General features: G+C 43.8%; 1 protein-coding gene across 15 annotated transcripts in view; it reads right to left on the reverse strand.

The window, feature by feature from the left end:
* Nucleotides 1-3,442, reverse strand: part of MTSS1 (MTSS I-BAR domain containing 1) — a 175,913-nt gene extending 172,471 nt beyond the window's left edge. For 4 of the 15 annotated variants that reach the window (XM_061606310.1, XM_061606286.1, XM_061606302.1 and 1 more), the window contains exon 1: nt 2,352-3,442. In XM_061606310.1, the coding sequence (XP_061462294.1) occupies nt 2,352-2,423 (72 nt within the window). In that variant the 5' untranslated portion in view covers nt 2,424-3,442. Of the gene's footprint in view, nt 1-1,815; nt 2,126-2,351 lie in introns of those variants that run through there. The other 11 variants (XM_061606347.1, XM_061606364.1, XM_061606337.1 and 8 more) reach the window with 9 other exon arrangements.
* Between the last annotated feature and the right edge of the window lie 11,031 nt (nt 3,443-14,473).

The following is a 14,473-nucleotide window of genomic DNA, read 5'->3' on the forward strand; positions in this document are numbered from 1 at the left end:
CTGCATATATTTGAGAACATGCATTTATTACACCACTGCCAGCTGGATTTTTAAAGGGCATCTGCCCTCCTTGAAAGAGAATGCTGCAATGCTCTCCCAAAAACCACCTCACCCTCCTGAGGTCACAAGCAACTTATGTAAAATGGCTAAAGATCACTTGTGCACAACTCACACACACACCATTGATTCAAACACAAGCAGAGGTAGCACTGTGAACCTTCCTCCAATTCTCAAAGATACGGGCACTGATGCTCTTTTACAAACCACAACAGCCAAGGACCACTAACCAACAGATGTGGGAAGCTCAAAATACATGCTCAACTGCTGAGTTATAGTCCACAGTCAGCATGGAAAAGCAGGAGCAAGAGGAGGGATGGAGAGATTGAGCTCACCTCTGTCACTCCTCATGGTAGATGGCAACTATTTTTTTACCAGCCTGCTAAATGGCTACAAATCTTGTTTCCGCTAGCAGCCTCCTACCAGGCTAGTGTTAAAAAAAATCAGGCTAGTGACAATGAGGACATTGAACTTGTCAAGGATTATCAATTCCTTGGCACAGTCATTAACCAAAATGGAAACAATAGTCAAGAGCGGCTATGAGAGAACTAGAAAAGGTCCTCAAATGCAAAGATGTATCACTGAACACTAAAAGTCAGGATCATTCAGACCATGGTATTCCCAATCTCTATGTATGGATGTGAAAGTTAGACAGTGAAAAAAGCTGGTAAGAGAAAAATCAACTCCTTTGAAATGTGGTGTTGGAGAAGAGCTTTGCGGATACCATGGACTGCAAAAAAGACAAATAATTGGGTGTTAGAACAAATTAAACCAGAACTGTCACTAGAAGCTAAAATCATGAAACTGAGATTATCATACTCTGGACACATAATGAGAAGATATGATTCACTAGAAAAAGGCAATAATGCTGGGAAAAACAGAAGAGGGTAGTAAAGAGGAAGACCAAGCAAGAGAAAGATTGATTCCATAAAGGAACCCACAGACCTGAACTTACAAGATCTGAACAGGGTGGTTCATGACAGATGCTCTTGGAGGTCACTGAATCATAGGGTTGCCATAAGTCGTAATGAACTTGAAGGCACATAACTTTTCTGCCCTTGTATACACAAGACTGCTGTATGCAATGCCAGTACAGACAGACCCAAAGCCAGTGTGGTGTAGTGGTTAAGGTATTGGGCTACAACCTGGGAGACCAGGGTTTGAGTCCCCCCACAGCCATGAAGCTCACTGGGTGACCTTGGGCCAGTCACTGCCTCTCAGCCTCATGAAAACCCTAGTCATAGGGTTGCCATAAGTCAGAATTGACTTGAAGGCAGTACACAGACAGACACCTAAATCAGATCCGCCTTAAAGAACATTAGAAAGGTTCAAGGGATCACACCAAGGTCCACCACACTGTTTTCCAACAGCAGCTAAATGCCTCTGGGCACTTTAAGGGAAGACATAACACTGATAGCCTTTTGCATTGCACCTGATATTCAAAAGTAAACTGCCTCTGCCTATAGATGTTCCATTAAAATTTGACACTCAATCAGAGTGGTACCTTTAAATCTAAGAAACGCTGCCATACACATCCATTCACGTCACTTATTTGTTAGCCCTGGGCAAATTATCATTTCTTTGCCTCCGCCCCCCATCAGCAAGCAGCAAAGACACAGGTACAAAAATGCAACAATGATGGTCTTTGAATAATGTCAGACTGATACCCTCTCCTGGGCCTTAGGAATCTGGAAGGGTGGAGGGGAAAAGGTACAAAAACAAAGAGAATATCGATAGCTTATCGTCATTACAGCATACACTCAAATGCTTCCATGGGCGTTTCTGCCCCACCTCGAGAGGCTTTCCGCGGCGCAGCTTTGGGCTCTCGACAGCGAGAGCCTCCCTCAATCTTCCGGAATTATTATCCTTATTAAATGGTTCCATTTAGTCTTAATTAGAACAATTCCCAAGGGACTTTGGGAAATCTCAGGCCTTAAAGAGAAGGAGGGTGGGCAAAGCACAACTCAAGGAGAGCCACAGCGCCTCGCAAAGAAGTAGGCAGCTTTTGCCTCCGACGGGGGTCCCGAGCCTAAACAAGCAGCAATACACGAGGAGGGGAGGAATTGCTCTTTGCAGCTGCTGTCAATTCGAGGCAGGGTTCCTCCATCTGCAAGGAACACACCAACGGGGGGGGGGAGTTCGCTGTGGCGATTTTCCTTCCGCCACCGCCCCCCAGCAGTCCTTTAATGCAGGTGGAATTTGAGACCAATGCTCAGGCGAGGGGTTTGGCCGGGCTCTGGGAGAGCGGCATCTCACGCCCGCCCGCGACTCCCCCATGCTCCAGGCCCTCTTACCTTCATGTCGCTGATGGTGGTCTGGAAGAGTCCTCCCAGTGCGCTACACTCCTTCTCTATCACAGCCTCCATTTTTTTCGACCAGATCAAGGAGAACACCGAAGAAACTGCTGCGGTTTTACAACCCGTCCGCGCGCGCCTCCCCCCCACAAAAAAATTCTTGCTTACTTCAGTTCTACCCTGCGGGGGGTGAGGAACCCACACTAAAAAATCTGAGATTTTGCAAAATAAAATAAAATAGAAGAATTCAATCTAAAAAGCAGCAGAGCCAGGACCTACTTATCTTTTTCCCCCTTATATTTTTTAACCTTCCCAACGCTTTCTCCCGCCGCTTACATGCAGCCCCTACAGCAACGTGACCTCGAAAATAAAGTCCCACGGATGGGAAAAAAAGAAATCAAGACGTTTCTATCCCCCCCACACAAGGATAGCAACAAGGTCCATCGCTTTCCATTCTGGCTCATGCCCACACAACAAGTAGGAATCGGATCGAGGCTGGCGAGAGGGCGAGTCGCTCAAAAAGGCATCGGCTGCAGAAGATCCTACTCAGCTGCCTCCGACAACGGCCCCCTCCCCCCGCGACCAGCTCTTCATTGGAACAGCTGCAGATCCAATTTGACCAAAATAAATAAATAAATCACTAGGTCTGTTTCTCGTAAGCCAAAACGAAAGAAAAAACGTTCAAATTAAAAACAACCCGCCTTCCAAAATTAAAAAAATATGTATCAAACGATCCTCCTCCTTCCCCCCGACAAAAAGTCTATTTACTGCACTGAAAGGCACAGAAGGAGAAGCCGAGAAGGAAGTTAACACCAGTGCTTCTATTCACATGCAGCAGATCTGCTGCTTTTTGGACCAAATAATAATAGTGAAAGGTAGGAATCTACGACAGCTGCCGAATCAAAACAAAGAGAGCCCCTTCCCCAAATGCCTTCCGGCGTGCCGACTCCTCGGCTTGCAATCCCCTCCCCGCTCAAGCTTAGCGGCTGCCTCCACTACAACTCTCTCGCTCTCTCCTCCGCCGTCCTACTGCACCGCGGTAAGGCTGCGCGCGCTGGGAACCTTCCTTCCCCGGGAAGGCGCGTCACGAGCGCAGAATGCCCGGGCCTCGCCAGCTAATTGGTCGAAGAGGGAAAGCGCTTGGGAGAGGAGGGTGAAGCCCCTCGAGCGCCGCCTAAGGGTCGGTCACGCGCTGGTCCTTTGGGGCTCTGAGAAGGAGCGTGGGAGCGAGGAGTTGTTGAGATGGTCAGTCCCTCAGCAGTATCAAAGATTCTATTCTAAAAAAGCTCTGTGTGGAGGAAAATGAAATATAAAGTGTGAACTTAGCACCTTTTGCATCCTCTCTTCCTTAGATGTTATTCACTCAATGCATAGGTTTTTCTTTTTCAAATATATATATATATTTCAGGTAGATATAGTTAACATACAGCCTTGCCTCGTATTTTCCCAGCGGTAGTATAGTGGCAAATTTAGAAGTGCAGGGTCCCTTCATGATAGGCACAGCCACACCCCATCCACCCCTGCCTTTTTTTTTCTTTTGGGTTGAGAATGACATCCTTGTTAATGCCTGCTCCCACAATAAAAAGCGTCCCTAGGAGCCACTCAGCATGACAAGGGAGAGTGTTCGCTACTGAGAAGAGTCTTCTCAGTTACTGACTCACCTCTTCTCACTCTGATTGGCTCCAATCAGCAGGAAAGGACAAAAAAGCATGTTTGAAGACTCTTTTCAGTGGCTAAAACACACCCCTTCCATGCTGATTAGTTCACAGGACGCTGGAGACATAGGGACCCTGCTGGGACCCTATTCCCAAAAAAGTAAGGGGTGTAAGACCCCTGAGACCCTGAATGGCTACACTCCTAAATGTCTTTGCAGAAGCATATGAAAAGCTTGGCCTCTCACTTAACATCAAAAAACCCAAAGTGCTTCATCAGCAAGTGCGAAACAATCCCTCTGTAGCACCATCAATCCAGCTTTATGGTGCGACGCTGGAGAATGTCGAACACTTCTCTTATCTTGGCAGCCATCTCTGTGTAAAAGCTGATATCGATGCTGAAATTCAGCATCGTCTGAGCTCTGCAAGTGCTGCATTCTCCCGAATGAAGCGTAGAGTGTTTGAGGATCGGGATATTCGCAGGGAGACCAAAATGCTTATTTACAAAGCCATTGTACTACCGACCTTACTGTACGCCTGTGAAACATGGACCATCTATAAACACCACTCCCAACTTCTTGAACGCTGCCTCCGGAAAATTCTGCAAATTACTTGGGAAGATAGGCAGACTAATGTTAGCGTATTGGAAGAAGCAAAGACCACCAGTGTTGAAACAATGATCCTCCAACATCAACTTCGCTTTGCATGAAATAAATAAAATAAAAATACGGCCCCTCTTGGACAAAGATGACTTGACCACTGTACTTCAAGCTCCGGTAATCTCCAGATTGGACTATTACAATGCTCTGTATGTAGGGCTGCCCTTGAAGACAATCTGGAAACTTCAACTAGTCCAAAATGCAGCACCTAGCTTACTGGCTAGAATTCCATTTAGAGCTGGAATAACTCATGTTTTAAAAGAGCTGTTCTGACTGCCAGTTTGTTTCCAGGCCAAATGTTTAAAGCCATAAATGCCTTAGGCCCCAAATAATTCTACAGATACTCTCAGGAACAGCAGAGGGGGCTTTCTTGGTAGTCCTCTGCCACCCTCTTGGGTAGCCCCTAAATTGTAAAACTCCCTCCCCACAGAGCTGCGTCTGGCATCTTCATTGTACAGCTTTGACCACATACTAAAGACACACCTCTTTACTCTGGCCTTTGGAAGTTAAGGTGTTTTGTGTAGTCCACAACTTTGCCTGAATTTATACTGTTCTGATTTTGGTTGGAACAGTTTTACTGTTTTCATAAGTGTAATAGTTTTACTTGTTTTTATAACTGAATATTGTGTTGTTGCAATCTGCCCTAGGACCATGTTGTGAAGATTGGGTAAGAAATCATATAAATAAATAAAGATTGTGTACAACCAGTATTCTGCACACTTAGCAATGAAGCCTACATGCTTTTTGTCATCTGATAAACTGAAGCAATATAATATTGTTCAATCCAGGATAAGATTAAAGTTGTAATTCTATGCATATGCACTTGTCAGTAAGCCCCATTCAACTCTGGAAATTATTTCAGACTAAATTTGCATAGGCTCCACTCTAGGGATCATTCAGGCGCTATACCTATTCTTCAAATTCACTAATAGGCAAAAAGACTTGCGGCTTAAGAACACACCTATAGCTAACAGATATTTCTATCAAATTTTTAAAAAACAGGGAAATTGAGCAGCTATAGTTAATGCACCAGGGGAGCAGGAGACCTGACCTCCTCTCTGAGATATTGGACTTGATAGAAATATCTGTGGGCTATAGGTACGTTCTTAAACCACAAGTTTTTTTTTCCTATTAGTGAATTTCTCTGCTTTTTAATCTGGGAGGTAAGAAATGAGATCTTGTGCAAGTTTGCTGAGAATGGATTGATCATTTGCATGCTTATTGAGTTCAGTGAGATTTACTCCCATGCAATCATGCTTAAGATAGGTAAAACTAATCATGGTGGAGGAAGGGGAGGAGGGGGGAGGAAGAGGGAGAAGGAGGGAATTGGAAGGGGATAGGGGAGGGGCAAAGGAAGGGAGAGGGAAAAGGAAAGGGGAAAGAGATGGAGGAGGAGGGGAGGGCAGGTTTGATCATTTGCATGCTTTTTGAGTTCAGTGGGATTTACCCGTGCAATCATGCTTAGGACAGGTGAAACTGACCTGGGGGAGGGGCAGAGAGGGGAGGAGGAGGACATCGGGAAGGGAGGGGAGGGGAGGGGAGGGGAAGGGAAGGGAAGGGAGGGGAAGAGATTGGGTGGGTGAGTGGGTACTGGGCAGAGGGGAAACCCCTTTCCTTTCTAAATGGAAAACATTGTGAACAGTATCATTGTTTTTCAGCGTTTCCCCAACCTTTTTATTCTACAGCAGGCACATGTAGTCTCCCACCCAAATTTAAACCAAAGCTGTCACTGATCACATCCACACCAGACCTTTATTCCACTTTAAACAGCCATGGCATCTCCCAAAGAATCCTGGGAAGTGTAGTTAGTGAAAGGTGCTGAGAGTTGCTAGGAGACGCTCTATTCCCCTCTCAGAGCTACAATCAGAGTGGCCGACTGTGAAACCACTCTGACCACTGGAGCTCTGTCAGGAGAATAGGACTCTCCTCTCAGCACCCTTCACAAACTACACTTCCCAGGATTCTTTGGGGGAAGCCATGAGTCTAAAGTGAAATAAAGTTCTGGTGTGGGTGTGGCCCCCTGATTAGCCAAGCCAAGCAGCTTTGAATCTGGCTTTTAGAAGACTAACAGTTGGTTCTTACTGAGCATGCCCAAAGTTATGATAGACTTCAATGCTAAATATCTTAAATTAATTAAAAAATCAGCCAGGCTTTTCTTTTTAAACCTTTAAACTGCAGAAAAGGAAGGTCAAAGTATGGGGCAAGGTCAGTAATAGGATTACAGGCATTCTGTGAACATTGCTGATTTTTAATTAATTTCAACAAATTATGAGAACTCTGACAGAAAAAAAGTCCAGAACGAGTCTGGTTTCCCCCCCCCCCTCTTTTTACACTTTGAACTCTCTATTCTCTCTGACTGTTTTGTGTGTTGCCATGAAAATTGAGAGGGTTGTTAAGCAAGCGTTTCTGAGTTCAGGACTATACGTTTTGTAAGGTTTTGTTTTGAAATGAGCTTATAGGAAGCATCAGAATGGCATGGAGGTATTTTCAATTTAACATTGCAGAATGCGAAAAATCCACACTGGGTATAGTATACAGCCACTCTTGTGGCTCTATAATATATGCATCTCATAAAGATACATACAAGGTAGAGATCTGATTCTTATACATTCATGGAGATAAATACATAAATAAGTGTGCAGCACAGACAATTATTTGAGTGTTGCCCTTGTCCAATAAACACGTGTGCCTTGTATGCATGTCATGTACTGTATATACCTTAACCTACCATATAAATCCAGGAATTAGGGATGGCAAGATCTTCCCGTTTCAGTTCTTTCAGTTTCTCATTTTCCCAATCTTAAATTTTGTTCTCCCCATTTCTGCAGCAATTTGTGATTTTAAAAAAAAAGCTCATTAAACATTTTGAGCATTGTAGTGCGCATTTCTGCTAATAAACACATTTTTGTAGGCTGTTTTGACTAATGTACACATTTTTGCAAGCAATTTCTCCTAATACAAGAAAAATACCCTAGCTACAAGATCCAGTGTGGTGAACTGGTTAGAGTGTTGGCCAGGGTTGAAATCCCCACACAGCCATGAAGCTCACTGGGTAACCTTGGGCCAATTACTGCTGCTCAGTCTAACCTACCTCACAGGGTTGTTGTGAGGATAAAGGGGGCAGGGGGCAGGGGGCAGGGGGCAGGGGGCAGGGGGCAGGGGGCAGAGAGAAGATTTGTGGTTTTGTTTTAGCTGAAAGCTAGGAGTAAGGGAAGCGGAGGGAAAGAGAGCAAAAATACATTGGAGGGGGGAGGGAGAATGTATGTATATGTGTGATCGTGTTTCAGCTTTTAATGATGATAAATAGATATAGTGCATGGTAAGGTGAAATGCAAATGCATATGCCTAATAACATGTGTATGGTACAGCCAACACCACAGGTTAGGATCAGGAATTTCCATGCTTAAATTTCCCCCTGAAACTCATAAGCTCTGCCCAAATACAGTTACTATGAGTCTTAGTATGGCAGCCATGAAGGGAAACTCAGAAAAGGAAGTTCCTTTCTAGAGCATAATAATGATGAAAAAATGCCTGAATGGGCTAAAATGTTTATCATTTTCTAACATTCTAGGTATGCGTGAAAGGAGGAGGTGACACAGGGTGATAGAGAAGGGGATGGAAAAGTCCCTTCCTACCTTCTAGAAGGTGGCAAAGTTCAAAAGGTTACAAGTTCCTATGCAAAATGAATGCCTGACCTGCTAAGATAGTGTGAATTCCTTCATTTAAGAAAAAAAACAGCCTTTTTCTTAACCCAGTAGCAAAACAGCCCCTAGAGAAAAAGAGTGGGAGTGGGGAAAACCTGTGCACCCAGCAGTTTTTTAAAAGCTTGTATTTTTCTTTATTGTTGTAGAGCTTTCTGAATTTGTGATGCAGGCCCCAATGAGTGTCAATTGAAAGCAATTATTCGTTCCTGCTTCAAAAAGCCAAGACAAGTTGTGGAGAGTGAGAATTCTATAATTGCAGAAGAAGAGACAGTGAATCCTGGAGATAGCATCCCATCTACATCAGTTGCATCCCATCAAACAGTTTGATAGCAGCAGGAGATATAATAATAATAATAATAAATTTAATTTTTGTGTCGCCTATCTGGCCGAAACCACTCTAGGCGACGTACAACATTAAAATTCAACAATACAATATAGATACATAATAAAATACAGTGCAGTCAACAATAACCATTTTAAAAAGCGGCAGTACAGGGCCATCAATAGACAATTTTAAAACAATATAAAGAAATTAGCCCACCCCGGGGACCCCAAAGGCCTGTCCAAAGAGCCATGTTTTTAAGGCTCGGCGAAATGTATCCAGGGAAGGGGCATGGCGAAGATCGAACGGGAGGGAGTTCCAGAGAGTGGGGGCCGCCACTGAGAATGCCCTCTCTCTAGTCCCCACCAACCTAGCTGTTTTCGTTGGTGGGACGGAGAGAAGGCCCTGTGTAGACACTGAATCCAGTAATTCAAGCAACATCTCTGACAGTGAGAAAGGATAGTCAAATGGTGACAGTGACAGAGAAGCAGAAAGCAGTTCAAGGCTGGCCCAATTATTCTATAATCATTGAAGGTTATATAGTTTAGTTTAGTTTATATAGTTTATTTATATACCACTTTTTGGGCAAAAGGCCCCCAAAGTGGTGAACAACATATTAAAACAGATTACAAAAAAAAATACATAAGAAATAACCAGTAAAAAATATACAGTAAAAATACAATGCAACAAGAACAATGCGAATACAAGAACAATGCAACAAAAACAATGTTTTCTTTGTTTTCAATAAAATCTTAGAAGATGGTGTGGCTGTGCCTATCATGAAGGGACCTTGCACTTTTGAATTTGCCACTACACTACTGCTATAAAGGTTTGAGTTGTGCAGTCTTAATCTAGCTTTGCTTGTTTGAATCAAGGTAATATTAGTTCTGACATTTGCAAGGAACTGACACCCTGCCAGATTTGCAGTGTACAAGTAACTCTAGAGATTGTCTTCAGGCTGCTCGTTTAATTGAGCTGGCCCTACACCAACAAAGTACTTTATGGTCAGGCCCAGCAGGTAGAGTTAAGCACGCATGTAAATAAAGTTGGGGACTCTGGACTTATTTTGCAGGTGTTGTTACTCCCAGTTTAGCAGCACCACAGGGAAATCAGCTTTCATTATGTATTACCCAATTTCATTAAGCCCAGGTGTGGAAATCAGGAAAGTTATTGGTGCAATCTAACTGCCTAGGGCAGAGAACAGGGAGATAATAGACATAAAAATAATACTGAGGTTTATGTCTTTGCATGAAATTTTGAACTGTTGCCAGGTGAATCATGGCAACTCAGGTACATGTAGCACAAGTCTATGTTCTCACGAAACGTTTAGACCCTTATGATGGGGTGGGGGAGGAATGTAAGACTATGAGTTCATTTAACCCAGCAGGGTCTACTCTAACTGGCTGCAACTCTCCAGGGTCCCAGGCAGACATTTTATCCATCATCTGCTACTTGAACTTTTTAACTGTGCGCGCCAGGGATTGAACCTAGAACTTTTTACATGGAAAGCAAATGCTACACCACCAAGCTATGATTCCTCCCTGTTATCAGAACAGGTGCCTGAGAAAGACAACAGATCATCTTGCATGCATGTCCTAATGCAGAGGTTGCCAACACAGTGCCCATGGGCACCATTGTGCCCACCAGTACCTCCAGTGGTGCCCATAAAAGGCCTCAGTAATCCCCTCAAAAACCCATGTGAAAGACTGTTTGCTTTTCCTGGTCAGTTTCTGTTTGCACTGGTTCTGCCTCTCCTACAGCATCCATTTTATGACTGGCATCCACAGCATGTTCTCAATTATCCCAATGTGCCCATTGACCCTGAAAGGTTGGTGACCCCTGACCTAAACTACATACCCACCATACATTTAAAATGCTCCCCCTCCCTGAATCCTGGGAACTGCATTTACTCCTCATAGAGCTACAATTCCCATCGCCTTTAACAAAATACAATTCCCAGGATTCCTGGTAGGGGGAATATGTTTTACATCTATGGTGTGTAAACAGCACCAATATATGTTCTTCCATTGTAAACTGTGAATTTGGCAAAAAACTGCAAGAACATGCTAAATGCTGCAGCATTTTGTTGTTGTTATTTAAATAGTGTTGTAAGGTAAAGACCCTGTGAAGAATTCTGTATCTTTAAAAGTTGCATAGTAAAGAAATTCCACCAAGCAAACCTAAGATCGCAAGCATGCAGTCTGATCCTACTCATATTTACTCTAAAGTGCAGTCCCACTGAATTAAAATAATAATGTTCCTAGGATTGCAGCCTCAGTTCTAAATTTGCCTGCCATCACCAGTCTGGTTACTGTTTTAACTTGAAAAACAGTTTATATAAGCACACTGTCCTGAGTCAGCGTTTATGTAAGACATTTGCCAATCACAAAAAGTTGCCCAGTGGTAGCAGATGTCATTGAGAAGCAGCTGAGGGAGATGTTTCAGGCAAAGCTTTGGGGAAAAGATTAATTCTCTATATTGGGAAATCCTGGCTCCATTTAAGTGCTGCCCTGGGCTCCTGCTGGGAGGACATATATATATAAATCAATCAATCAAAAATCAATCAATCAGTCAGAAGAAACATTGGCAATGGATTTTATCTTCACCTAGGAACAAGCCCCCCCCCCTGACATTAGTCAAACTTTTGCATACACATGCATAACATCTGGTTGCCAGTGAGAGTGGTCAGGTACAAAAGAAGAAAGGGCTCCTGCACCTCTAATAGTTGTATAGAAAAGGGAATTTTAGCAGGCTGACAATCTATACTGTCTGAAATTCTTGCTTCTCTGCAGCTATTAAAGGTGCAGGAACCCTCTGTCTTTTGCCTCTGGCCAGTGGTCTAAAGTGCTCTCTGCACTTTCTAAAAAAAGGAGAAAGAAGCCCTTCACTTTTAAATGCTGGATATTGATGTTTTAATGTGCAGCATGCCTTGTAGCTATTCTTCACCCTATCAGTGAAGAAAGAGTAAAAACGTGGTCATTATACCTATTTAGGGACATTTTGGTCACAAGTGTTTGCATGTTGCCAGATACAGGGGGAGACAACGAAGCCAGGGACTGGCCCTTTTGGGCAAATGGGGCATTGCACTACCATCCTGGGCCTACCCTCAGCCAGCCCTTTCCCGCCTGCCTTCTTACCTGCAACCAGTCCAGGGGCTGCACTGCCTGTCCGCTTCCTCTTCTTTAATCTCAATGTTGCTCTGGTAGGACTGGGCAGGGAGGAGACTGTGGGCAAACCTCACCTTGGTTGGCTCTGCTTGTCATTGGCTCTGGCTCTGCCTGTCAATGACTCTGGCCCCACCTACTGTTGGGCTACCCTGCCTTCTGCTGTACCACTCCCAGTGGACACCAGCCAGCACTTAAGGAACCGGCAGCATCTTCTTACCTGCTCATCTTCTGAACCCAGTATCTGTCCTTACTGCGGATTGCTGTGACAAAGAGGACCATGGTTGTACTATGGTCCCCTCAGCAGGTAAAGCAGAAAGGGAATGAAAGGATTGAGAGAAACATGTGTAGCAGCAGGTGTGACATCTTGAAACGTATAGGCATATTTTCTAGGTTGCAACTTACAGGCTGCAACTTACTATTCCCATTTTACAGACATAAAAACTGACTCTGAAAGAGTTATGTATTCAGTTATGAGCAGGAGCTCTGATAATGGAGATGGAAAAGAATTTGACCCCATTTCTTCCAGGGTCAAGCTTCCTGTAGTCCTGTTGCTGGATTATAGTTCCCATCTTTCCTGACCATTGGCCATACTGGCTGGGGCTGATGGGAGTTGTAGTCCAGCAGCAACTGGGGACCCAAAGGTTGGGAAAGGCTGCTCTAATCTATCCTTTTGGGCTCCTGTCTTGCCCATAAAATTTATTTATTTATTTATTCGACTTATTAGTCGCTTATCTGGCTGAATTGTCAGCCACTCTAAGCGACGTACAAAGCAGAACATGCAAACATCAAAACGTTAAGAGACTAACAATAAAAACTAACAATAATAAAAATGTTACAGCCAAGCTTTTTAATCTTCCTGTATTTCAAGGGTCAAAACTTACCCCAAGGTTGAATTAAAAACTGTAGAACATATCTTTCTCCCAACATATGGCCCCATCTGCACTACACATTTAAAGTAGTATTATCCCACTTTAAGCAGGCATGGTTTCCGCCAAAGAATCCTGGGAAGTGTAGTTCGTGAAGAGGGCTGAGAGTTGTTAGGAGACCTCTATTCCCCTCACAGAGCTACAATTGCCAGTGTAGTTTAACCAGTGTTTTTTTGTTGGTAAAAAAAAAAAGTACTCATATCACGATAAATGTGCTGTGGGTGACAGCACAAAATGACTTCCATAGGCAGCAAAAAAAGAGGTGCTGCTACTCTGTACAGGTGACTACTGGCACAAAAAAAGCCCTGGGTTTAACAATGCATCCCTCTTTCCAGGGAATTCTGAGAATTGTAGGGAAGTCAGTGAGGGGTTTCCTCAACTCTCAGCATTCTTTGTTGGATTTTTACTTGAGAGCAAGTGAGCTCTGGTTTTGATTGAAGAAACAGTGCTAGGAAAGAGTTCAATACCCCCACCTCTCCTCATCAAGTGCCATTTCCCCAACCCAATCTAAATAACTTCCCAAAGTTGCTGTTAGCGCTGCAGCAGGGGAAGGAGTGTGTGTGTGTGCGTGCATACCCATGTGCCTGCGCATGTGTGGAAGCAGGGATCATATGTGAATGTAAAATGCTGGTCTGGGCACATCTCTCATCTTTCATGACAAAGAGCTAACAGCACAGAATTTATTAAAATACACACCCTCTGCTGAGGGCTTGTTTCAGTCAAATAAGAGCAGAGCAGAAGGGCTTCCCCCGCTCCCTTCTTTTTAGTTAACCACACTGCAACTTAAAATAGCAACAAGTAATTACATACACCTACTATGGAGAACAAAAGGAAATATTTCAAGTTCCCACATATACCCTGCGTTCCACTTACGCCCATGTTAATAATGTTGCTAGAATCATGCTCTTCATATATGTAAAATGCCCCCCACCTGGATTTTTTTATATATATACTGTTTGGCACTTGACGGTAGACAATAAAGTCCTGATTAACAGCCTTTGATGGCTGGTGGCTCCTCTAAGGAACCAGAATTTGTTTGTTATGTATTTTATTTATTGGCGTTCAGTCAGAAAAGATTCCCAGAGCAGCTTACAAATGTCAGTGAGAAGATTGTCCCTGCCCTCCGGTTCACAATCTAAGTAGCACGACACAAAAGGAAAAAGGAACTGGGAGGGAAGAGGGAGAAAAGCAAGCTCGGGCTAATTCCTCTTTACAGAGATCTTGTAGTGAACAACAGGAGTGAAAAAAATTGGAGAGGAGCTAGAAGTTGCTGGTCTTTCAGCAGAGCTCCACAGTCCTATCTCTCTTCCTCTTGCACAGCCTGATGGAATGGATGCTACAGATGACAACTGAGCCTGAAGTAGGTGGTCTTTTAGCAGAGATGATGGAGAGGCTCTGCAGTCCCACCTCTTCCTCTCCCTTAGCCTGATGGAAGTCCCATATGTCTGGGTAGGGAGGGCTAAAGGAAATTACATTAGAATCTAGAATATGCTTTGAAGGCATCTGACTCAATAAATTGGTTGAAGCTCAGCAGGTAGTAGTATGGTTAGTACCCAGATGAGAACACCCCCCCCCGCCCAGGGGCCATGGGTGCACCACCATCCACTCCGTGGCAGATAGCTATAGATATTACATTATCTATTGACATATTTTGTTTGCTGTGTTCTATGTTGGAAACCACCCTCTAATGTG

The sequence above is a fragment of the Rhineura floridana genome, chromosome 1 (assembly GCF_030035675.1).
Source record: "Rhineura floridana isolate rRhiFlo1 chromosome 1, rRhiFlo1.hap2, whole genome shotgun sequence".
Lineage (NCBI taxonomy): Eukaryota > Metazoa > Chordata > Lepidosauria > Squamata > Rhineuridae > Rhineura > Rhineura floridana.